Source organism: Pempheris klunzingeri, chromosome 23 (assembly GCF_042242105.1).
Source record: "Pempheris klunzingeri isolate RE-2024b chromosome 23, fPemKlu1.hap1, whole genome shotgun sequence".
Taxonomy (NCBI): domain Eukaryota; kingdom Metazoa; phylum Chordata; class Actinopteri; order Acropomatiformes; family Pempheridae; genus Pempheris; species Pempheris klunzingeri.
Genome location: NC_092034.1, coordinates 10060099 through 10087643, shown reverse-complemented (window position 1 = coordinate 10087643; position 27545 = coordinate 10060099). Strand labels below are relative to the sequence as shown.

The window sequence follows — 27545 nt, the reverse complement described above, 5'->3', positions numbered from 1 at the left end:
ATACATACGCACGCAGACACACACACACACACGCACACAAGCTACCACCATCTCCCACAGGACACATTAGCGAGGTAGAGGGATCCAGTTTGTCACTTAATAAAACGGCCCACTCAAACAGATGGCTTTGTTCAAACGGCCCCCAACGCTTTAAAAGCTGGAACTGAATCGCTGCTGTGAATCAGACACATGAAAGCCCACCTCCCTTTGTGGTGGAAACCAAACAGAAGGAAACATATAAATATTGAATTGCGCCACTGTCGGCGTACGACCATCCGCCAGTGGAGAAAAAAAGGCTTAAGAGGAGGGGGGTGGAGGTGGAAAACACTAGATCCTCCTGCTGGAAATTGTGAACATCTGGGCTGAGGTTGTCAAACGCAGATGCAAAATAATACAGAGGCTTCGGTTTCAATAAGACTTCATTTTCATCTCCCCTCATTCATTACTTGTTCATTTGTGTGTGAATACACAAATCTGGGGCCAATTCGTGTGTGACCATTTGAGGAAAAAACAGTCAAGCAAGAAGTATGAAATTTAGATTTGTTTGTCTTTGTTTGTTTTTCCTCCAACGTCTGGAAAAAAGAGAGAACATAGATAAGTAATTCTAATTGTGCAAGCTTACTCTGTTTGGTAGTCAGCGCAGTCTATTTGCAAAAAGTTAATTATCTGATAGGATAGGCAGTGGCAGCCACTAACACAGAAAGCCATTCGTTCATTCTGTTATCCACAAGGCAATGGAACGATTCATTAAATGGCAGTGCTGCAGCAAAATGGCCAATAGTTATCATGCTGGGGCTGCACAGACTTGAAAAGATGTTAAAAATGGCAAAAGTGATAAACAGTCTTTGGCCATGTCTGCTTAATGCCAATGTAATATCGTGTAGATAATAAGAAACATGACTGTGTATGACTCTGATGCTTCCACACATGTGATGTACATTGTATGTGAATTGATATGAAAAAAACATCATGACAGCATGCACAGATGACAATCTGCAAAGCTGGTGGCTTTCCACTACATGGAGCAGAAATCAAAAGATATGGATGGGAAAAGTGGAATGGAAAATCAAATAAGCAACATATTTGACTGGCTCTATTCAGGAGAGAATTACACTATGCTGGGCCTGTCCTGTTTCTTTACAGCATAAACTTCACATAATTGTCTTTGCCCTCAACCACAGAGCGGAAAAGCTTTCCTCATATTTGTCTCCGTAGGAGCAGAGATGGATTGTGTAGCAAATCATTCCAGGGATTCGACATTGTGTATTTAAACAGACTCTAATTTTATGGATAAGTAGTGCCAAGTCATTTCTGATGGATGCCAGTTGTCAGGCCATAAGAGGTGACACATTCCCTGCACTGTGTTTTCTCAGGTGCTTACAGGCAAACTAGCTCATTCTCCAGCAATCCTGCTAGATGACAACTGGCTTCCTTTCAGCAGCTCAGATATCCTGTGAGTGTTCCTGAGTTTAGCAAACCAGCTTATACCTAAAACCAAGCTTTTCTGGGAAAAATAAGTAAGCTTTTAATTCTAATGTTCCCATGTCTACTGTGACCATCATGTTCTACGAGCTTTCACATTCAAGAGTTCAGGGAAGATTTTACTAATCTGCAGAGAATAAATATAACAATGTAAAAATATGGAACTACAAGTAAAATGCAGATTTTCTAAAACTGGAAAAGAGCAACAAACATTGTTCTCTGTATCCAGCTGTAGTCATGGCTATCCTCAAACCAAAAACCACTGGGACAAAGAATATGCAAGGGAGGCTCCACAAACAGTCACTCAAGGACCAAAGTGACCTTTCACAGGCTACTAATTTTATGCAGCACTGAAGGAAGAATATTGCATATGAAAGAGACAAAGAAAAAATGGTGTTAATCAAAAGGTTTTTGAGGAAAAAAACACCTTTTCCTTTCTGAAGCCAACAACAAGTGCTCTCGGTCCGAATACAGTTGGATAAGAACATTCTGAAAACACACAGTGACACACACCTATTTGGTGGAAGTGAATAACTGTAAGAACAGTATTACATAGTTTTGACACTATACTTGCTGCTAGCTGTAAATGGCTTTAAATAGGCGCAGATACAGTCATTGTTTGTGTTTGATGACTGAAGCAGTACATTAGCTTCCTTTCTTACATGGCATGTAGAGTATATGCGTATAATGCTACAATTTCCCAGTTTAATTTGTCAAGTTTTTTGATTTTATCAAAAGTTTCATAAAAGCAATAATTAAGAATTTTAATATTTTCTGTGGTCAAAATATTGCCTCTAAGCTGCTAAAATACCATATAATTGTCCAAATTAATTAAACTGAAATTACTATTGTCATTACTAATGTTGCTCTTTTTATTACACTTTTAATTAGTTTGCTTTATATTAGATGAGTATGAAATACTGCAGGGAAACACATAAGCTGTGCATTCGTGGGTTGTTTTTGTCAGCTACATAGTATGTCTCCAACTGAGCCACGTGCAGTAAAGTTGAGATCTTTGAATTCTTAATTGCGAACCCCTGAAGAAAACAGCTCAGCTCGTGTGTGTGTGTGTGTGTGTGTGTGTGTGTGTGTGTGTGTGTGTGTGTGTGTGTGTGTGTGTGTGTGTGTGTGTGTGTGTGTGTGTGTGTGTGTGTGTGTGTGTGTGTGTGTGTGTGTGTGTGTGTGTGTGGGGTTATGTCTTTGAGTCTTTGAAGAGCTACAGATGGGAAACAAATGAGGGCGGGTGGTATCAGGGTCAGACTGGCGGATGGGTGTTCTCCCTTGGAAGCAAACAGTGCAATGTCACCCCAGGAGCCAAAAAACAACAACCCTCTGGGGACATAATTAAAATAATCCAGTGAAATTAAGTGCTTCAGATCACTTTTGAAAGGCTCCTTCTTGATGTGTGTGGATGTGGGGGTGATTCATCAGGAGATGAGTAGAAGTGTAAAGAGGATGACTCTGTGTGTGCATGTGACTGTCTGTTTACAATGTGTGGGTGTTACTAGACACTGCTTTTGAGCCACATTTTTAAGGTGAATTCTTTCTCATTAAAATTCATCAAACTGTAAGAAAAGGAAATGTACCATAGTATCACACTGCTGTACACATAATACAATCAAAATAGGCTCAATTTTTCATTGAATAAAAAATACAAGTGCTTTAACCTTGGAAATGTTTGCTTCATATTGGAGGTTATGAAAATGAACATGATCTATGCGGTGTAATACATGACTTTGGCAGGGATGGAAGTAAAAAATTACATTTACTATCGTTACTGTAACAGTCTTTTTTTTTTTAGTATTTGTAAACATCAGTAATTTCACTTGTACTTAGCCAAATCAGCAACTGCAGCAGAGAAGGAGCTGACACTCTAGAGAAGACACACGGTGACTGTGTATGTTCATAGGCCGAGTGTCAGTGGCTCACACCCAGACGTGTGGGGATGATTTATTCTGCTGATAAAGCAATTCTTATTTAATGTAAGAAGCTTAATAATGCTTGTTGCTCCCAATGTGGCATCCATAGACTTTTGAGTAATTGTTGGTCATTTTTGTTAAATCGTCTCCTTTCTGGTTAATTGTAATGAGGCTACACTGAGGAGGCTGTTTCATATCTATAAATGCTAATCAGTTGTGTGCACAAGCTGCAATGTGCCGTGTATAGAAATGGAATTTATTGTATTTGCTGGCTTGATGTTGTTCCACTAGTGTATACACTGGCAATGAAGGCAATTTGTTTTATAGCCTAAAGATATTCTTTAATTAGTAGCATCGTATACCCCACCCCCTCTCAAGCATGCACATTAAAAAATGTAACATAGTAATATTTACTCAGAGGACATTTTAACTTCAGAGAATTCATGGTTGTAATGAAGTACATAAAAATGCTTCTCGTACATTATATTTTCTTGTATATTATATTTTTCCAACTGTGTTTGGTTGGCTGATTTAATGGAATATTGTGTCATGTTTTCTTGGAGGCAGGGTGAAAAAAGGGCAGATTTCCAAAGACGAGGAGCCTCCTTAGGGTACAGGACTGTTGGGGACCGGAGATGTGGCCTTTAGACTGATGGAGTTAGTTTCGCTTCTCTTCTTAGTCCTTTTCACCCTTTGCCAAACTGAGCCTTAGTTGACAAAGTGAAAGGGTACACAAAGGCGCTGGCCTCAAGTGCAAATGTTTGCCTGCAGTAATGGGCTCTAGTCCACTGGGTGAGTGAACGTGTGCAGTTTTTGTGTGCATTACGTTTATGTACATAACCATGTGAATAGAAATACTGTACAGACAATATATTTAATTGTGTGTCTAGGCAATGTGCTTGTGTATTTGAGAAGGCAGAGTGTCATTCTGATCATAAATCAGCTAGTTGGGGGACAGAAAATTTCCCAGTAAAAGCATAAGGACCTATGTTTCTACAATTTCACTGTCGTTTAGTCTTATTCTAAAAACACAACTGTGAGCAATGGCTGGGGCTATTAGCTTTTAATGTGGAGTAGTGAAACTGGGAGGGGGGCAGAGAGTAGAGACAATGACATTGTTACAAAATGCCACAAGGTACCGTGGTCTTCAGTAAATAATGACTTCATCTGCTTTCTCACATAGATTAAAGGTTAAATAGTAAGCCGGCGCACTGACTCGGCATGATTGTTGACTTCATGAATATTCTATGAAATCTACTACGCTTAAGTACATAAAGAAGACACAAAGTGACTCATTTCTCATCTTGTAAAGGGTCAAACTGATGGAGGCAGTTTGTTAAGGTGCAAAGACCATAAGTAATAGTCTGTTACTGCTTTTGTAATAGCTTGAAATGCCAGTTATCTGAATCATAATGGATAGAATTCAAATACATTATTTATATCACTTATCACTATCACTTAATTGCTTGAATAAGTCATTTAGAAATGTAGACAGTACATAGTCTATACCATTTTGTGTATTACATTTTTAGATATATATATATATATATAATTTACATGAATTCTATGGTAGTGGTACACATTACCATTGATAAACCATTTGTAAATTTTACATAGTAAAATCTGCATTATATTCTAATGATATCAACAATATTTTACTAAAAGTTACCCTAAAACCTACATTTGTGGAATGTACTGGTAAATATATCATAGTTGTAGCAGAGTTCTCCTTGGTGTGTTTTTGGAGCTAAAATTTTCACTCTGCAGCATGTAAGGCTAGTCCACTGTCATTAATCATTCCACAGGTGCAGAGGCATTGTCAGAACCCATACGTCCCTTTGCCTTTTCAACCTGGGAGGAAAGTGGAATGGTGGGGAGGGAAGGGGGGCTGAACACGTCCCTAAAAAACAATTTCCCGTCCCCTTCTTCTTCTGCACTGAATTTGTCAGGAGGGGGAACCAAGTCCAGATTAATTAGATTCCATTTTGTGGTCATCTTCGTTTTTTTCCTCCTTCCATGACTCTTTTCTTTTTCTTTGTCTTGCCTACAGTCCTTACAGCCATCCCGGAACCATTTATCACGTTGCCATCTCGACAGTGCCTTCCCCCTTCCTTGCTGGGAAGCCATTAGAGCATCTCTGCATCGTGGCGGCCAGATTGCATTCCGGTCCCCACTTGCGACATTTATCATCTTTTGTCCTAACTTTTTATCTGCCCCTGCCCCGTGTGAAGCCCTATCTGCAATGCCCACTATAATGAAACACTGGGAGGTGAGGCTCAAGTAAATAACCTAATTAAACCTAGCAAACAGGGACAAAGGCGAAGAATGCACAAAAGGCCTTTGTGAGAATGCCAGAGGAGGAACACTCACAGATGGCAGTGAGGAAGTTGAAGCAGTGATGTGGCGCGTTGCCCATACCACCTTCTCATCTTAGTATTTATAGTACTGGTGCTGTTGTTTGTCCAACAATGTCCTCTTCATGTGATCCAGACCAACATAGTATGTCAGTTTAACCTTATTCTGACAAAACACTAATTAAACATCAAGAAATGAGTAATGTAAGAAAAGAGGTGCTCTTGTACGACAAGGAAATATCTCTGTGATAGGGCCCAAAGCATTGAATAATGGCTCCTAAGAGAAAATCTATCCTCCCGTCTCACTCCTTTCTAATTCTTAGGCAAAAGTCGAGCCAGCTCTGATTGGTCTCATTAGGGACAAAATGAAGAATGCCAAGCGTCATAATTATCGGCGCACTGCTGCAAACAGTATCGAGTCAATACAACAAAATGTCAGGAGGGCATTAGTGGGCAATTATTAATCCATATCAAGCTGGGATGGACAATTTAATTATCACCTAATCAATATTTCTAGATCTTGTACAGATGTAGAGCAGTGACCGGGTGGATAGATCTGCCTTCTGAGAAGGCAAGAGTCAAGAAAAAAGAAAGGGGCAGCTGGGAACAGCAGCAGGGCTGCAGTAAACAGGAACGTGCTTCTCTGCATGCATGACCAAGGGCATGCTGTACAGCTTCTTTCAGTGATTGAAACGGGCTCTACCGTACCTGAATATGTCAGAAAAAGGAAAAAAAAAACTGGTCATGTCTAAGTTGAAAAATTTTCCTCTCTCGTGCAGTTTTTGGCTAGATTTTCGGAGGACACAAGAGCGCCTTAGGGGGTCTACAAGTTTTCATGCCACGGTCTGATCACTTTGACGATTTTTGCCTATTAACTGACTCAAACCCAAAATGTTTTTCTCCAGTTTTACTAAAGTTACAACAAGGAACCTTGACCAGATATATGAAAGAGACATTTACTACCAAAGCCCAAAAAGCCACTACATGATACAGGAGTGACATATTGATGAATTGGGACTATGAATCAGAAAAAATATGCAGTTATTTGTGCAGCTTTTATTAACAAATTGCTGTAATATTCCATCATTGCCAATAATATTGCTTACTTTCTGTTGGTACTATCCCTGTTCTCAATGCAGCCTGAATAATTACTCTCATTGTACCTGAAACAAACTATCTCAAATAATGTCAGTCAAGCCTTTGTGCTAGTGATGAAACAAAATGAATGCTGTGTAACAGGCCCTTGTGGATTTCAAAGACTCCACACAATGAGGCATGGCAAAACAAAAGTGGCTGTCTTCCACGAGATAGCAGTCATCTTGAGATAAGAATACCCTCTCATGGTTCTGTTTTGCTTTTTTGTTTGCTATTATTGTGACTCACGTCTCCATCCATGAATCGTTTTAGTCACTATGCAACCAATTGATTACTACTAAGTTGCCCAGACCTGGGTTATTTTCACAGCTTATTGCCTTACTATCTATTGCAATGGATTATGATTTTAACATAAGATTGTATTTTCAGCTCACTTTTTCATACCCAGCACACATTATAAAGCTGCATTATTCTTTCATTTTTCCCCCATGGTGCTTCAGTTTCCATTAGGTATAATAATAATAATAATAATAATACCACAAGCCAAAGTGGCACTGTGCACACCAATAAAAACACACTTAATTCATGTAGCCTTGAAATGTTGACTCCCAGCGTTGATAGACATTGGTTGAAGTTAACTTTAATGACTGTGACTTTCTAGACAGTAGTAATTTTTTTTCATTGTGTCACAAGAAACTTGAAATAAGATCAAAATGTGACATTCAATCCAAAATTCAATATCTTTAATCTGTTTACCTTTGACTTTCGTTTCCAAATTTCAGATCCTTAAAAAACGGTTAAGATAATTTAATAAGATGTCAAGAACCTAATCATATCTGTAGGATTAAAGTTGTAGACTGCAGGATTACTTTTTGGAAATTATCTTTGAGCTATGCAAAAAACAGAGTTGTGACTAAGTAGTGAAGAAATCCCTGTAACTTGTATTAACTTTCCCTTTCCTTGATTCCTATCACCTCATCTAGTTCAAATGCCTTTGAAAGTCAATCCATACATTCTTTTAGTTAATCTCTGTCTAAGCTCTTTCTCTCCCATCTTTTGCTTTCTTTTCTATCTACCTACGTCTAATCTCTCAGAGCTCCATGGTATTTTTAGATCCCATGTCTTTGACAATGTACATATTGGTTGTTAGTCAAACTGACTCCTCCCCCTTACCTATACTTGATTTGTATTAATGTATTTAGTCTTTTAGGTGTCTTACCAAATATTGAGACTGTCTTGTCTGAAAACAAAGTTGTCATTTGTATATGGTGCATACAGCCCATTACTGAGGCAGACATCAGAGGATATGGTTATTTTTAGCGTAGGTCAAAGTGGATTTTCCAGACCATCTGATCAGTGGTGCTCTTTGGCAGTAATGGAGAATGAAAGCATATTATTACTGATATGCCATATTGTCCATCTCTTGGTTCCATTAGGTGTCCAGTACTGTATTTGTGTGGAGCATACTATTTTTATACATGTACACTGCTCAGACTATCAAGCATATAAAAACATACTGTATGCCTGAAGAATGTGTACATATCAGGTGTTTGTGTGGGAGTGTGTACAATAAAATGTATATCCTTGCATATGCATACAGGGTTATGCACACTACCATGTGCAAAATTACATTGCCACGTAAATTATTTTACTTAGTTTTATCAGCACTTTGAGGCAAATAAATGATTTGACAAGCCTGTATTTCGTGCTGAATGAAAGCAGTATCAGCAGTCAGCCAAACAGTTAGCATGGATCTCATCTCGTCATATTTAACCAGGCCTTTCAGTGGCACTTTGCTACATGTTAACTGACTAATGTCTCCTGGGTGTTCCCATTCTCCACCCACTGGAGTTGGCATAATTTTGCCAAAGACGCAAATAAGACTGTCCCAGTGGGACTTAATGGCAAAACTGCAGCTTATCCACCACATGGACATTTCTCCTTAAGTAATCACAATGGGGGAAAAGCACCGACAATTAAATTGCACCGTATAATGAGAGGCAACAGATCATGTGGGGTGAAATTTCTGTCGCACCCAGGAAGCGGCAGGAAGGAGATTGAGGAAGTGAAACGGAATCTCTTCAGGACACCCTTATCATGCGTTATTTTTTTCTCTCCAATGGTGCATGGGGAGGAGGGTGGCAAAATCTTATTTAGAAAGTACACTTAAAAAATATCAATGTCGGCATAAGTCCTGACATCATCGAGTCTCCAGCTGTGAACCGGACCACAGCCGGAACGTGACGCAGACATTCTGTGGGGTAAAAGTTTGTGATGAAATATATTAGACTGCGTGTTTGCCTTCACAGTTAATGATTCAGAGAATCCACTGTAACCCTTACCTCTCTGTTATACATACATTATCTACACTTAACTGTAAATATCCTTCATCATGACTCTAGTGATGGAGGGGATTGTGGTAATTAAATAGTTGATGGGACAATAGTGAATGATATAAAAGATGGCACTAAGGGGCTATTAAAGCTGAAGGCTTTAAACAGGCTGTTCATGGATGTTCTGATGAGTTGTGTTTGTATGCATGTGTGTATGAGAATGCATATTCCATTTTTCACGGTGTGATGGGATGGGCACTTAGAAACCTTGGGGACCATTAGAAACAAGGGCTTGGCTCAGTTTCAACTGGAAAAGCCTTTGGGTCTGGCTGTGGCGTGAGAGCATTTTCGCCTCTCAATGGAGGCTTTCACTCTCATTTGCCATAACTAATAAACCACACTAAAGCTGTGTGTCACTATAAATCTCAGCTTCTCAAATAGCATGACTCATTTGGTCGCGTAGAGAAGCCAAAGTGAGAGCGAGCCTAAGTCATGTGTGAATAAGTGCACAAGAGAGTCACTTAATGAGTGAGCAAGCAAACAAACAAGTGAGAGAGCGGAGGGGCAAAAGAGTGACAGATGTAGTGTGTGAGAGAGTATTAGGTGTGAACGACAGCTCTCCAAAGTCAGACTTTGAGCACTCACTCCATCACTCCACTGAATGTAAATCAACTTTGACAAGAGGAGCTTAGGGCATAAAGATTCCCAATCGGCATCAAGCATTGGAGAGTGCTGTAGGTAAGAAGGTTGGGTTGTAAGCTTTCTGGCTGGGACTGAGAGATTGGCCCGAGGCACTCCATGGAGATGAATGGTTTAGACCATTAACCCCACCGCAGAATCTCAACATACCCCACAGGCACACAAATGTGCTGCGCCCCGATCAGTGCAATGTGTCGCACTCTCAGGACCCCTGGAGTGAGACCAAAGCTCCAGCCTAGGGCCAGGTGTTACCCACACAAGCTCACATGCACCACCACATGCACACACACACACACATGCAGGAATTCTGAGGCTGATAATTCTAAAACTCTTTTATGAGCGAACTGTTATGTATTTATAAAAGTGCACAAAAACACATTCCCTCTCCCCAAACACCCATACCCAGGGAGGTAGGATTTTGCTCCCTCACAAAGGTATGCACTCAGCAATATCCATGTGGCTCTTTAAGTATCTTTAAGAGAACAATTCATTAATAGAATGACAAATGAATCCTGGTGCCATGCAGGTTCTGTCATACTGCACATCTACCTATTGACTTACTATAGCACCTGTTTTACTTATGGTTCACAAAATGCAGTCTGGTTCTTAGATTCATATCTTAACAAATGCCTTGTGCTTTAGATATGTCTTGTAACCACACAGTGTTAATATTTGATGAAACTGTAATCATGGGTCTGCTTTACTTGTGCAAAACCAATTAATAAGCTCTGAAGGTATAGCAGGTGAAGTCATGCTTTAGCCAAGCCTGAAAAAGTGACAATTTACTCTGGGACACCTGTATGCAGAAAGTGTTTAATGAGTCAATCCAGAGTTGGGAGATAAATCTGTTATTATTGCAAACCTGCACTCACCACTTACAGAATATTTTGATCTTGAACATACAGTCATTAATGCGATCCATAAACACTGTGCCATTTTGACTTGTATTTTTGTATTTAAACTGTTGAAAATGAATTTTGTTATTGGAACTGTACTATGAGCATACAGACATCTTATCGTTCTCCGGTCTATGTTTTAGTATGACTTCCCCGTCTTAGATTACTACATGTGTAGACAATATGTACTCAAGCTCGTCATTGTTCAGACTGCACACTGCAGTAAAACATCATCTGTGCAGGCGAGGCTGATGTATTTCAGACTTGACTGGTCCAGTAATCCCATTACTGCAGCTACAGCATCAATCTATTAATTGCACTGTCACTGGGGCAATGTCATGAAACACCTGCATTGTTATACAGTTCACTGGCATAGCGTATGAAGGGTGATCAGATTTAGTACATATGCCAGCAAGGCCAGAATCATGCCAAGTGTAAGCCCAGCAGATGCAAAACAGCTGGCATTGTGCTCGGCTCACCGGCTGATCCCAGCTTCAAAGGCATGCTACAAGGTACCCTTTGTGTGAGGGTGTGTGTGTGAGAGAAAGAGACTGTGTAAGTATAGAGACCTTGTCTGGTGCACTGCGTTAACATGGTCTTGTAGTGTTTTTTTTTGGCATCTTAAATGCTCCAAGGACAGATAAGGAGGTGCCAGACTGACTGAAATCCATACAATTTCACAGTATGATAGAACCAGTCATTTCATGTCGAGGAATTCAAATATATGGATTTGGAGAAAGGGTTTCTGGGAGTTTGTTGATTGCTACTCCAGTGGATTTACAATTTGGATTATGGTGCTTTTGTTCTGTCAATATTTCCACTCTGAGACATGAATGGTATAGCATGGTTAAATTGCTCCACCATTTTCAAGTCAATGTGTCTTGGAGACATAAGTGCACTTAGATATAGCATTAGCGCCTGGGGGCTAGCCTTTAATTACCTGCATCGGAGCCTGTGCAACATCTCCATATTGTATGTGATTATCTGCTTTTCTTGAGAGTGGGAGGGTCTGGAGTGCGGTGAAAATTGCTTGGCTTTTGTGAGATCCTGTGGTCTAAGTGCAAGTCAAAATGACTGCAATCCATAGATGAGGCTAAAGGCCGTAATACACTTGGGTGTAGTTGCTAGAGAAATTGGCATTCATGGAGTTAATAATGGGCCTGATACAACCTTTAAACATAATTGCACAGCACATTGTTGACAAGGAGTTGGTACAGGCATTTTCAGCCGAATGAAAATGATAATGACTTGTTACTCATTTTGTTCAACCTGCAAGCAAGAGGCATCTTGCATGGCACTGATAACATTGTTTTATCTCAGATTCCCAGTCTTGTCACAAGGTCTTCATCCAAACAACTAGATGGTAATTAAGTGCTGGCACTCACAGCGAAGGTGTTTTCACCACATTTATTTGAAGTGTGAACAGGATGCGTACCCTCTCCTCTTGTAGATGTTGATGCTGTTTTTAAAGATGTACTGTACTAAGACACGTTTTGAAATGAACGAGTGGAGCCAACAATGAGATTTCCACTTGAGCAGTGTCCGGCAGAATGATGAACGAGGTGGTAGACTGGGGGAATTACAGTGATTTAAAGTTGAAAAACACAACGAGTTCTTTTCTACTCTTACTTTAATGTCATTCTACGTGGATACACAAATACATAAGCTGTGTGTTTGGTTTTTGTGTGTCTAATTCAATGTGTACCAGGGGGTGGGGGTGGGGGTGAGGTGTAGGCTGCAGCTCTTAAGGGTACATACTGTGCGTTCATATGTGTGTATGTGCTTGAATTAGTGTATGTGCGTGGTCTGTATGTTAGTGCTGTGTGGGTATGAGTGTAAAAGGGAATGGAATAGACTCAATTTAAATCAAATTAGCATGCAGGCAAATTAAGCAGAGGGATTTAATTTGAGCTGTTGTAAAAATGCTAATTTCAGTACAGCCCGGAAGCTCATATGCAAATACAACACTATTTTACAATAATTCATATTAGGCCAGGCATGCATAAAACACACATATTACAGCCTGATGTCATCTGGGGAATAGAGTATCATTAGCTTTCGGACTTGCTACAAGGTGATCCTTATTAGGGAGTGTGTGTATGTGCTATATGAACATTTATGTTGTATTGCATTGTAAGACAACATTCTCATGTTCATAGGAAAGATGGTGTGTCTCTTTGTGTGTGTGCACAATTATTATCAACATGTGCAAGCATCTCCCTGATTTTCTGTATGCTGTAGATATACCACTATAAATCATAGTTATGATCATCTGCTTTCCACCCACAAAATACTAGAAATTACTGTAACACTAGCAGATGCTTCTGGATAGTAACTGCAGTACTACTAAACAAATTACTCCTCATAGAGCAGTAGATGCTCTTGGATCATAAATATGTAGCGTGCTTGGACATATCTTATTGTGAACATATGGGAAACTGGTTCCTCACACAAAAACATTATGAGGGTCCAATCTCAACTCAGGGTAATAGGAGAGAAAAACTTAATCAAATAACAAACATGAAAATGTGACCATCTCTATGTTGCTATTGCGTTAAAGCTCGAGTAATTTTCCCCCCATTATACACCATCTTTTTTCACAGTGCAGTGGCTCAAAAGAAGCGCCACATCGATAGACGATTTGCTGTTTTCGTCCCATGTGGTTTGCCTTTGATTGCCGGCTCAAAAGGATTGCACATGGATTTGATGCCTGTGGATGTTGTGCGCGAGTGCATGTGTGTTCATGCTTCTGTAAATGTGGTTGGGTGTAAATAAGCATGAGTGAGAGAGATGAGGTTTGGGTGTTAACATCTTAATGTTTAGAGTGGCACGAGGAGCCTGTCAATACTCATCTGACGTGTTGAAAAGAAGTTTGCTGGCTCACTGGGACTCACCATGCCCTCCACCAGCAATGGGAGGAATCAATTAAAACACCATTAAGCCTAGGGTATGACATGGTCCAACACGGCATGGGGTAGTGCAGTGCATAAAATCTGTGGGTGTTTGTAAGCTGGTCTTCAATACAGATGTAGCTCATCTCATTTTTCAATTTCATTGTTGTTTAAACCCTACTTTTGCAATAAATTTCTTCATCAATGAGAGAGGAAAAGTCAGCAATTTCAGTTCAGCTACTACTGGTAATGGAGCTTAATCAGTATATGTGTGTCTACCGTAGTTAAAGTTACTCAGATTGAGAGACATTCTCACTTCTAAGCCAGGTTTGTGTGCTTCATATCAGTGTCCAACTTGTGTAGCAATCCATGTTGTTTAGTGCGGATGCCCACACTGAAGTTTTCATCCCTGCCCAGGTGGAGATGTTAAATGCTTCCAGCTCCCCTCTCATCCACTGACGCTTCCTTTTTACATTACTGTTCAGCAAAAGACACAGAGGAATTGTTTGTTGCCTCCCTGCTCTTCCCCTCTCGCGCTCTGTCCCCTTGGCTCACCAGGGACAATTATGCCCTTCTTTCAAGCTATTGCCAAGCCCAATTTGCCACACAAATTAATTGGGCTGCATTTGAAGAACGAGGGGGACAGGGTGAAGGAGAAAATGAGCAGAGCAGCAGAGAGAGAAGGCCAAAGACAAAACAATAACAAACCAACAGACCAAACAGAGAAACATAGCTACACCATCCTCTAAGATCATTTTAAAATCCCATCATGTTCTTCCCACCAACACACAGGTCTCCACTTGGAAACATTCGCAGAAAGAACAAATTTGGTAGCACTCCCATTAACACAGTTACTGTGTGTGTGTTTATTTGGGGGCCTGATTGGCACTTTTCTTGAGAGGGGGCTGCAGTGTCCATTGTGTGGGGTGGCGAGTAGGACTGGCTCAGAAGATCGTGCCATCTGTTGAGCAGGCCGACTCAGCCATTTTCTGCTCTCGCATGTCTCATATCCTCCACCGTGTCCACAGCCTCAGGCTAGCTCACACCCAAACGGATGGAGCACCGACAGAGGGCAGCTTTCCCTTTGGAAATGCAGCCGGACTTTTAGTGCTGCGGGTTAGTCTGGAGCAGGGTAAATTGAGTGGAGGTCTTTTTGGTTCTCGGAGCACACCACGGAATAGGAGAGAGCACCACAGTGTCTGGGCTGGTTATGGATGTGCAGTGGCACAGTAGAGGAAAAGAGAGAGCCTCTCAGTCGCTGGAAGGGGCTATTGCACTGTTTCCAAACAGCAAGGGGAGAAGGTGCGGAGAAGACAAAGAAGCAGGCGTAAAAACGGTAGACAGAAAAAACCCAAATAAGAAACGAGGAGAAAATTGGCAAGAGAGCGATTAGGGAGAAAAACAATAGAGGGGAGTTGAGAAGGGGATGAACACGTGCATGTGGGAGATCAGGCAGTGCAGGAAAAGAATGGAGCAGATATAAATCCTAGGGCTAATATGTACTTCCTGAAGTGGTTCTGCCTATGGACAAACACTCACTCTCTTACTACCCTTGCAGACAGAACATGTACCTTGTCCCTGTGACCTCCCTGACTCCCACACAGCACCCCAAGTCATTAACAGACAGCCACTGTGGCTACCTCATGATAGGTTTGTTTTGGCTTTGAAATGATGACCCAGCACAGCTGTCTAAGTAGTGCATGGGGTAGCAGCAGCTGCTCACAGACAGACGGCTATAGGAAGGAAATGAATGGGGGATTTTAGGGGGGATGGTGAGCACAGAGGCGTCAAGATTTGGGGGCTGCTGACTGCACTTGTGCAGGTCTCTGTTACATTTGTGCTCAAATGTGACTGTGGAATGTCTGGACACACAAGAGTGGAAGTTTTATCGAGACAGTTGTCTGAGGGAAGGTTTTGGCAATAGTGTTTTTTTACTCATCAAATGCTGTTATGTAAATTCACACTAGATTGGAAGATGGGAGTTTCTCAAAAGATAACTACTAAAAAGTCTCCTCAATGGGAACATTTATCGACTGTTAATGCTGTTTTGGGAAGGTCTCTTAATTAAATTGTGTCAATAAATCCTGGAGCTGCACATAAAACGGGGGATAAATGGAGAATACATTCCTTCATTTGCCTCTTCCCCGCTGTGAAACATATGTGACGAGAGGCAGAGAAGAAAAATAAAACACATTTGAACAGATAACAGGGAACATTTCTCAAGCACAAAGTTGAAAATCTCACCCATCAATTTCACTTTGCGTGACTGCTGTATATGACCTTGGGTGAATGATCCCTTCATTCATAGATATTCAGCTGAACTGAGGGGATTTCAGTCAGTGCAAAGGGAGCAATAAAACTTTTATTCATCCCTCTGTGACTCCAGAGGCTAATGATTCAAAAAAAAAGAGAGAGGGTGGGAGAGGGGGATGCTGTGGTGCAGGACCAGAGCTCAATGAGGTTTGAAAACTGTTGTCACACATCAATGAGCAGGTGTCTGATGTCAAGTAACTCAATTCCAATGACTTCTGATCATGAGATTCTTGGCTGAGGCCTGAGCATTTCTGGTTCACATGATAGTTTTTGCTGCAAAAAAAGGTATTTGGAAAATAGGGTCTTGAAAACATTTGATAGTTTGGTGAGATGTATCATTGTGAAATATATGTGTGTGTGACGTGGGGAGAATCAAGCTGTGATGCTTTTTCTTTGTAAATTTACTTAGTATCTATACAGGTCTCCTCTATAAGTTTTTTAGGATGTACAAAAATGCTGTGTTCAGAAGAATATATGTGTAAGATATGGTTCCTCCCCCCGAAATTCATTTAAAAAATATAAAAATTATGCTACTACTCCTCCCTCATAAAACAAAAATCCATAATCTGTGAATATGCAAATGAGGTTCATTTTAAAGTTTTCAATTTTTGTATTCTTACTGTTACTATGCATTGGAGACTTCAAGTTTTCACACCACCCATGTAAGCTGCATATTTGACCACAACTGGCGTTAAAATTAGGTGTGATGTCACAAAATCATTTTGTCTTAAGGCTTAGGTTCAGGTTTAAGGTTAACAGAGAGACATGCTCTCCCTTGAGCATGAACGTGAAAACAGCCGTCTAGTGTCTGTGTGACTCTGCACATACATTATTCTGCGCAGAGAAGGTCAAACATCCAAGTGAAGTAACAATGAGCACAACTTGAGTGGAGGGTGACAATAACTTAATTCTTCAGAGTGGCCTTACTTTATTAAAACCTTACTGAATTATTATATAAGAATTTCCTATATTTAAGTAAAGAAACATCTCATACTTGCAGTGGTAATACCAGCCTAGTATCAATAGTGTGATCATACTACATACCAGCATGTGGTTTTCATTAAGAGGTTTCATGCATTTCAAGTATTTACGTTGCATATGTGTGTAACATGAAGTATTTAAGTGTCTGATGATGTTGAGTGAAAAAAAAGTAAGAAAAAACCAATTCCACCCTTACCACCCCACCCCCAACCCAGCAGGACACAACACTTGAGGCCCACGTGAAAGCCAACGGTCCACTTACTTTGAGCGTCGGCGAGGTGGAGGAACAGACCCAGGACAAGCAGCAGCGGCAGCAGCAGCGTGGGTCTGGCTCTGTGCATGGTGGGACAGCTTGGCACCAGCATGCTTTGGCAGCCTCGGTGGCGCTGGCTCACAGAGCCCTGTGAGTCAGTCTGGTCTGATTTCTCAGATGCAGGGTATTCACAGCCTATGCAAGGCAAGGATGGATAGGAAGAGGGAGAGGGAGAGAGGAGGGAGGAAAAAGAGAGAGAAAGAGAGAGAGGAACTGAATGAAACAAAGCTGTTTGGCTCCATGGGTTTTATCTATCCCTGCACATTTCTGACATACCCCCACACAGCCTCGGTTGGAGCTGACAGAGGATAGGAAGAGGCTGATGTGCTCACAGGGTATGTTCTGACAGTTCTCTAAATGGAATAGTCACTTCACACAATGCGTGTGCACGTGTGCATGAGAGGGAGAGCGACAGAGAGAGAAAGAGAGAGAGAGCGAAACCACACAGATGAAAGGTTGGACTAATAAGATTTTGTCTTCACAGCTTTGGTGGCGAGCACCAATTAAATACACTGCATAATAAGAGTACATTTTAAGTCCTCCTAAGATCAGTGTTGATATCTGTTTCACTTAAAGAGTACTTCTGGTGCATGCAAGAACGGTCCAGAAATGCAAGAAATATTCATAATTACTTAAAGCTATTTTATAGTTCTTCAACTAGGTGTTTAAGTACATTTGACCATTGAGAGAATCTTTTTCTTTTAAGTGCCATATAAGATAATGATAAACAAATGCTCTTTTACTTACATAAAGATATACACATTTAATAAACCAATTCACATGAAGCACATATTCATGCTTCTTGTGCTACGTTTAATCCATAGTAGATGCTTTTAATAGCTTTAAGTGCCTATACAAAATGATGGAATAGCATAGCTTCAGCACACACACTCCTTTATCCAGTGCTGCTCAAACAACATATAAAATCTATAACACAGAGTAGCCAAGTAATGCCATTCATGTTTCAGCCTTTTATTGAAGGGCCACTACATGGCTGTGAAAATCAATGTGATACAGTGAGCTAGTATTAGCTGCAGAGCGGCTCTATCCCTTGTCATCCATTTGCTTAAGCCAGAGCTTGATCCTTAGTGATGGATGCTCTGCGGTAGTCTTCAGCTCGTAACACGGCTCCCAGCTAATCCAAGTGTGTGAGCTTTGATGACACACTGTACTGCTGGTTAGCATGCAAGCTAGTCCGCTTGCATTGTTCTGCAGGATGCTATTGATTCAGATGTGGTGACTGGTGGAGGCGGACCAGTACATGGTCCATGTACCATCACATTTCAGACACTTTATGTACCGTGAGATCAAACACACAACATGTCAGATCTCTTGAAGTTTTGGGATTCTCCAGTTTTAGTAAGTATTCGTTCAGGAGGCAGCAACACTTTTGCTAGAAATAGTACTTAATTGGACTGTTTATCTTCAGATTTGACCGTCACCTACAAAAAAAAGAAAAAAAAAAGAAAAATAAGCCCACCTAAGCCCAATCAGTGGGTCCGATGATGACAAAGTACCTCATTTCCCTGTTACCAATCATCCTCTTTCTCGCTCCCAGCTCTCCCTCTTTCATTTCTGTGGGCTGTAAATGGCAGAAAAGACGGGAAGATAGCGCACCTGTCACACTCGATTTGTGTTGGGGGGAGATAGACACGACTACCTGTCTCCAACCGCCGCGGGGCTAGCAGCAAGCGCAAGAGCGGGGGACGTGTGGCGAAGGGAATCAATTTGAGGCAATCTCATCCCCCGCTCACACCACCACTGACACACACACACTTACAAACACAAATGCTTATACATATACATACATTTGAGCACACTAGACAGATTTTCACATGAGTAGTGTTTGTAGCGACTGGGAATTTGATTAGAATCAACTGGACTGAAAAAGCGGAGCAGGACGTGAGGGAATAGAGCTGCAGTGTGATCCATACATAGTGCAGGTACAGCTGCCTGTCTTTTTCACTTATTGTTTTATGCATCTGCCCCTCCAAATCTAAGTGATAGTCTCTGAGTTAATTAATGTGTGAATTTCCATAATGACACGACATTAGGCAGCACACAAGAAACCGAACTCAGCAGCCCTCCCCCTCTCTATTCACGCCCGGCATGCACACACACACCCATTTACACACGCTGATAGAGGCAAACAAAACCATCTGTATGTTGTGTAACCATCAGCGAGACAACCAAGAGGCTGTGCAATATAAGTAAATACAAGAAGAAGCTAATGGAAGCACTGCTAAAACACACACACAGTGAAAACCTTGATTTTTACCAAAAATTAGCAATTATATTTGGTGTTGATTTGTGGTGTTAATTTTTTAAACTGCACTGCAGATTCTTTCCATATGTGCTGCGAGAGGACGAGCCACCTGGCAGACCTGGAAGAGAGGCAGCAATTTGCCAACTGCATTGTTATCTGACAATGGATTTAGCCTAAATACTGCAGCTTTTTCTTGTATGAAAGCTTGTGCTGTGGTTACATGCATGAGCGTTAAAATGATTATTTCCATTAGTCCATATAAAGACTCCATCAAAGGCGGCACCACCTGTGCCCACTTTATCCTTAACATGGCCATTTTGCATTGCACTGTCCACCTCCACTTAATACATTTGGTGGCACTGATGCTTTCCATCGAACATTTATTATGATAGAAAGAAAAAACAACCTTGTCTTTCTTCCTGAGCCCCTGGTGGTATTATTGTGTTCCCATTCAGTGGTGCTTCATTCAAAGGATTTTGCTGCTGATAGCAATCATGCATTATTAAACAAAGCCTGACAACATGCACAATGTTAATTAGAAAAGGGGGGAGTGTGTGGCAAGAAAAAGAAAGGGGCTGTTGAGCTGTCTACTCTCTCTCCTTCCCCATGATCCTTATCAGAAATGTGAAAGAGAAGGAGGGTGGGATGTTTATATTCTCCATAATGGCTGGTCTCTATTCTCATTTGAGCCTGTGTGTTTGGTATTCTAGTCTATTTAGACGAGCAGTATTATTAAGGGGGAAAAAACAAAAGAATCAGTCATATTTATCTTGTATTCCAGCCATTCTGCAATAAACTTGTTATGAAAAAGAATGCAGACAGAAGCGTTATGAGCTCCCCAAAGCAGCAGGTTCACAACATCAGCTTCACGCCAATTGTGTCTTTCCATGCTCTTGCACAGCCGTCATATTTTGCCAGACTGAGAACAAACCAGTGGGAAACAAATGCTGACATGAGAATGCTACTGACGGTGCCATTTATAACAAATTCAACATGGGTTGGGGAATAGCAGTTGTACCACATCATGTCCATCCTTCGTGCAAGTTGGCTAATTTCACTTTGGCCAGCACCAGGGGAATTTTTAAACGGGGTGTTTTTAATTTCAGGCTCATGCACAAACTGAATTGAACTTCAAGGAAATAGTGAATTCACGGTATGTTATCCTAACAGACCAAAGCAGCCACAAAAATGCCACCAATTCTATTAAGGCCAATCCCTCTGTAATTAGCTCAACACATGCAAGGACAAAGTGCCACAAAACTACTGAGGATGTGATCCATACTGCTTTGGGTTGTAAAAAGTTAACCTAGTATCATGCCCAGCCAGGCACAGCAAATAAGAATTTCTTTAGTTTTATGAGGCAGGACTTTCTATTTCCCTGCAGACTACCAGAGTTAAAGAATACAAGAATTACCCCCTGCATGCACACTTTCAAATTACAGTGATATGCAGGCCTATCGTAGTGAGCCCACAGGGTAGGGTACTGTGTTAGTACTGCAATGATCTCTTTTTTTGACTCTCTTTGGGCTGATGCTTAGACAGACAGCCCTTGCTGTAGAAATCGAAGAGTTGGGGCTGCGGCACATACAGTTTCCATTACTTTCCTTTTGCTGTTGACACAATTCATAATTTAACTATTCTCCAACAATAGTCAATGATTGGGGAATAATAAAGCACGGTATGTTGGAGCTTATTTCATTTTGATCTGAACCTAGGCACCTCGCTTTGTGTGTGTTTTCAGTCAGTACAACATTGTACATCATTGCCATTAAGTAGTTGCAGCATTGCATCAGAGCTATTTAAGAATTCCTCAGTAATTTCATGTAATCAAATTCTAATTGACACAATTTTCTCTTGTTGTTCATTGTTGTTTTAATGTATCTTTGCTGCTCCACTATATCTTAATTATTTCATATTCATGCAAAATCCTACATTAAAAAACATTTCACCACCATTACAGATATTTGATAGCTACCAGGAAAATAAACACTTTCCAGCCATTTATGCATCATTATGCACCCTAGCTACAGAATACCAACATGAATGCATTGTAGTACATGTTTTATGTATTATTTAACATATTTATTAGCAAATGTCGCACAATTAAACAGGCTGTCTGATGTTTATTAATGCGATCTTTTACATTAGGAAAGAAATTGATACATGAAAGTTCAGTTTAAAAATAATCAATATGAAAATGATATAAAATAATATAGCTACACACTTTGTCTGGGCAAAGAGGTCAGTAATCTGCCCTTTTGTTTTGCCCCTTCCTATTTTCTCTCTGACAGATAATTAAATGAAGGCCTCGATGTCAAAGGTCATATACAGTAAAAGGACACAAGTTGCTGTGCACCAGCATGTCGAACTCATTGGACAGATAAGGTAACAGTAAAACATGGCTGCCTGTGACAGGAACCCAGCTATGGTGCCCAAAGGGGTTTTTAAACTAATATGACCAGGTTTATAAAATTGCAAAGACCCACTTCCTCATCGAGATGGTGGAAGTTTGGGTTAAGTCATGGTGTGTTTTACATGCTCACTGCAGCCACCTTTTATCTTTTTCTCTAGTGCTTTCTTTAATGCCACAGTGTAAAGTCTGTCAGTCTCTCTTCACTCCATAAAGCCTCTTTCTTATGTGTAGCTCTTTCTTTTCATAACAACTATCCCCTTTTGTCTTTCTGTTCTGTCTGTTCTTTCTGTTCTGCCCTCATTTTTTTTAACTACCAGTACTTTCTTTTGCCCGCGATAGTGTGATTTAAGACCGAGTGACAAGGCCGTTTCTCACACATCGCTCCCGATCAGCCGGCATGTGTAATAACATCCCACAAGCTAAGCTAAGCTATACCCTCAAGTGCTGCCTCCACATGAAAGGCCCTGACAACCACACATCAGAGGAGTTTATTTGCTTTACTTATTTATTTGCTTTTTCCCCCTCCCTTCTTGCCTCCCCTGACCTCCCTCAAACAAGCCTCCCACGGTCATAAACTATCCTTTGGGTGGTACCGCCTGAGAAACTCTGGGTTTACTGTTCTGCCTGCAAGCCTGACTATTTTTTGACAAGCATCTGCTGTAACTGACATTTATGGATATATCTTGTTTTCTTATGAATGAATCACCCAACATGAAACACACAGCAGGAAGCTAATTGGCTCAGATGACATTTGTCTGTCTAATAATTGGTTTAAAAGCACCTGCTGTGGCTGTGGGACAAGGAAGCTATGACAATCCTATCTCAGTTGAGTATCTATTGCAAATTAGTACCAGGCCAGTACCAAAGCCATCCCCACTTTTTTGTCTGCAAACTGATCTGGACTTTGAAATGTCACACCACAACACCACAAATAGTGTAAAGAAACAACTTTGTATTGGAAAAGACAGGTCAAGGAGAGGATGTTGCAATTTGAAAACCGTTACCTTGTTTGGGTGCAAAGAGCAAGGTTGTGTCCTCATGAGAATTCAGCCCACCCAAACTGACCTTGAACATTCACTTAAATGACTAAAACGACCACGTAGCATCAGCTCACAAATACTGCTCCTCCTCCCACTCATTTTGTATGTGCTCTTTTTGTTTTCAACAGCCTCTCCTTGACTTTTCTCTCTACCTGGTCTACCTCACCACTCGTTTCTCTCTCTCTCTCTGTATTTCTCTCTCTTTGCCTATTCTTTTCCTTCGTCTCATTCCTCCTGCCACGTTTCCCAGCAGCTGTTGGGTTCAGATGGATGGTCCCCACAGTGCAAGACCCTGACCTGCAGTCTAGTGACTGATTATCCCAGTGCCCTGTTGTGCTGCTCCCTGAAAGCATACACCACACAGTGCACACACAAGCAGTCACAAATGAACACACACAGACACACACACAAGGTTACAGAGCTACTGGGTAAGCTTTAGGGACACTGAGAGGGGAAAAAAGCAAAAGTCCAAAGCAACATATTTCATCTTTGTCTGCGTGTTTGGATCACCTCTGACCTTGATGACACTCGTAAACACACTTCCTATCGAATTCTAACGGAAGCCACTAATGCCTTTTCAATGGGCAGCAGATAAAACCACAGCCATGTACAATCAGCCTTTGGGTAAGCATGTGAGCTATGTAAACTATTTAAATGATTGCCTGCTTGTTGGGAGGCCTTCTCTTGTCAAAGTGTGGGCGGCTTCCATAGTACAAGCATGTACCACTTGGGCTGTGCTTGACCTTGCGCATCAGCATTTACTATAGGGAAAGAACTTGTTATGATGCAAACAGGCTGTATCTTGAGGAGTCTATTGTTTGGGAGCAGAGAGTGTGGCAGTGTGGCAGGATGGGGGGATGGGGGGATGGAGGGGGGGAGAAAAATGGTAGACGCAGCAGCGGCAGCAACCAACCTGGAATGGCTGGGATTAAATTTATGCCGCATGAACAGGGGAGGGCAAAATCATGTTACATATTATGAACCAGAAAAAAAAGGAAGGGGGAGTGAGAGGAGGGCGGAACAGAGGGGTGGAAATATAATGGATAAGGGGAGCAACGAGGCAGAGAGGTAGAGGTGGTGAGAGACAGGAGAGGGGGGCAGGGGAAAGTAATGTGGAGGGGAGAGGATAGAAAAGAGGTGAGAAAGAAGGGAGGGAGAGGAGAGCACACTGTAGGGTAGAGAGCAGGAGAGGTGGAAGCAGAGGGAGGGAAGCAAGGGAATGTGCCTCACTGCCAGCTTTTCTCACGCTCCGTCTGTGCTTGTACGCCGAAAAGAGGTAGTGCTAGAGAGATGGAAGAGAGGAATGAGGGATAGAGGGAGAAAAATCAGACGCTGCTGAAGAGGAGATAATAGTTGTGAGGCCAGTCTGCTGGTCTAAAGGTAATGTTTCCTGAAGGGATGGAACTGGAAAGATGACAGCAGCTGAAAAAATGAGAGAATAAGAAACATGGCAGACGTAAAACCCATCTCACCCTCAAAAGCACAAACTCAGGCTCGGGTCCGCATCCAATCGGATGTATGCAGCGTAAAACAAACAACTCCTACACATACATGCTCACTAATGTAAACTCAGGCATTCATGTGCTCAAATAGACATATACAAGCAGAGCACAGGCACGCATACCCTTTGCACCACATGCTCCTGGCACTTTAACATGTACCCCCAACACAGCAACGGTCTGTGGGAGGATGAATAATCTCACTTCCGTGAGGCAGAGAAAATGAGAGAGAGGAAGGAGGGTGAGAGGGAGGTTGTTCCCAGCCTGAGCTCATGTCGTTTTATGCAAAGTACAGAGTCCTCGAACAGACAAAACAGCATTCCACTGCCACTTGCCGACATGGCAGAAAACATCAGAACAGAGCTCTATTGAAAAAAAATGGTGTTGCCCCCAATACATATGGCAGAAGTCAACAACAATATGCCTCCTTATCTTTTCGAAACAATTGAACACCAAGGTACATTGTGCTGTGGTGACATTTTAGTGGCTTTTGTACACACGCCAAGCCGTTTCGTATGTAAATGCACTACTTAGGCGTACATGAAGGATGTAAGGAGGCGCTTGGGGCATACATGCTACACTCATAGGGCAGCAAAATAATTAAAATGCCAAGTGTCTCCCATTATCTAAATGCTAATTTGCCTCAATATACCCTGAGCCAAAATGTAATGCCACATTATAGCGGGTAACGGCGGGTGAATTTCCTTCAATTAGCCTAATACACTTTATGCTATCTTTTACCCAAGGTGATGCGGCCGATGTTTTCATAAGTGTGCTCCTCATAAGACCTTAAAGTCAATCCATGTGGATTTCTTCAGTGGCTCTCTCCCCTCTGTTTCATGGGCAGCTGAGCTTTAGATATTTCATCTAATCTAAATTCAAAGGTGAAAATGCTGCTGTGTTCAATATGTTATTGTGTCAGTTTTATCTGGAGTCTTCAAATAATGCATAAATGTTATCCTGTCCCTCTCTAGCCTGAGTATTTGCAGTGCTGGTCAATCTAGTGTTTAAGAGGACACTGACAGCCATTCTTGTGTTGCAGTATGTGTGTATTATGGTGTTTTTGCCATGACTCGGATTTGATAAGAAAGCCTGAGTCAACAACTGAAAGAACAGTCAGACGGCATTAGAACCAGCAGCTTATCAAAGCTTTTTGCATGAAAATACATCAGTGCCAACAGGGAGGGCAACGGGACAAAAAAATATTATCACAGATATGAGATGTTTTTGCTGAATACACAGATAGAGGTGAAATTGTGTTGTTTCTGCTTTCCCATCTATATCCTGATAAGACTGTCAAAGGACATGCAGGGTGGGGATGAACAGCATTTTAGGGAGCTGTTTCAATATTTCAGTGCTTCAATCCTTACTAAAGTTTACTGAGCACTTTGATGTGGGCGCTGCTGATTAATAGATTTGAAAGACTAAACTTTGTTTAGTTCTTGGACGCCCTTGGACGTGTTTTAGCCAAGCTAAGCTATTGTTCTCATGAAAGGCAGTGCAGGCTGCTTGTGCCACTCAGTTGAGGGAAAGCAGTGGTTCACCCCAAGGCAAAAGCAACAATTCCCCCTTTGTCGTTTCACTAAGACAAATGCTTGCCATTGCTACGTTAGCAACCAAACAAGTGCAGTTCCCCCTCATTGATGGTATATTGTGGCACTTGAACAAGACATTTTATTATGTTGCTGAAAATGAATGAATAGGTCCTTTTCTCCAGCCAGTTTGGAAAATTGAAATTCAAATCAAATGCCACCTTCAAACAAATGTCAGTACAGGGAATCAAACTCTTTCTGTCAATGCCTGGTATAGAGCAAAATACACAGTTTGACATTTGGAAGTGATTTTCTCTCCCTCTGTCCTTGTTTCATATAAAATTAACTTGGAAATTGTCCGAAAAAATGCATTCACACCCACATTACACAAGTCCTTGCTGCTCTCACTCTACAACTAACACCCGCCTAGAAGCCTTTATACAAGCTCCCCCAACCCAATGCATTCCACCCCCGAACACTAACAAACATGATTAAGACACTGTCAAGCCTGACATTGCCATCTCCCATGCTGTCAGTGGCCCTCATTGGGAGTCGCTGTTGACTGACTGCCTGGATGTGCCTTATCATTAACAGGGCCGCCTGTACCACCACGAAGGGGCTTGGATGACAGAAACTAAGGCCCCAGTGCCTGCCCCTCCCATTTTGCCTGCCCAAGTGTCATCTAAATGAGATAGGGCCCAGGAGCTAAGGGATTAGGCACTGCATAATTACCTATTTAAAGACCCTAATTGAGCATTTCATTAAGAGACTGGCACTGAGATTTTGCCAAGGAGGGCACTACAGGGAGAGAGACATATTTGCCTGTGCATGCATGCGTGTATGCATGTGTAACCTTGAATTCAAGGGTTACCTTGTTAGCATGGATGTCTGTGGCTTGTTTTTTAAATTGCACTTAGACTGTTTGGCACATGATTGTGCGAGGAGATCCAATAGTTATTCACTTTTGGAAATTGACGGCCAGAGGTTAAGAGCATAGAGAATACTGTGCATTTTCACATTTTCAAGCTTTAATAATTTACAGTAAGTTACATCTATAGATAAAGGTGATGGTTTCCAAAACTTTGTGTGAATTATTGGCAGTTGTTAGTTTGACTGCCCTGAAAATGACTGAACATGTCTGTGATAGCATTTATGCTACTGAATCAAAACAAAACTTTTACCTAATTATATAAGTTATTGATGATTATGTTACTTTACCTACAGTATGTGTTAGCTGAATGGACATTATCCTGCAAATGCAAAATTAATCAGTTTCTCTATTTGTAGTGCAGATATTTCATATTCTGATGCAGGCTTTTATCCTCCTGCTTTATTGACTTGCTTGAAAGACATAGGCATTCACCACTGGTTTAGCCAGCGAAAACTTGTTGGGGAGATACATACAGTTTATGTGTTAATATGATGCAAATTCTGCCCCAGTTGTACTGACTGCTATTTTTGGGTAACACTGTCATTGCCAGACAAATAAAGCTACAAACTAAAGGAGAGCATTTGAGAG

At 41.3% G+C, this 27545-nt stretch overlaps 1 protein-coding gene across 9 annotated transcripts in view; it reads right to left on the bottom strand.

The window, feature by feature from the left end:
• Window positions 1–27545, bottom strand: part of LOC139222766 (receptor-type tyrosine-protein phosphatase delta-like) — a 195457-nt gene that overhangs the window by 75894 nt on the left and 92018 nt on the right. For all 9 annotated transcript variants that reach the window (XM_070854619.1, XM_070854621.1, XM_070854622.1 and 6 more), the window contains one exon: window positions 17226–17411. In XM_070854619.1, the coding sequence (XP_070710720.1) occupies window positions 17226–17328 (103 nt within the window). In that variant the 5' untranslated portion in view covers window positions 17329–17411. The remainder of the gene's footprint in view (window positions 1–17225; window positions 17412–27545) is intronic.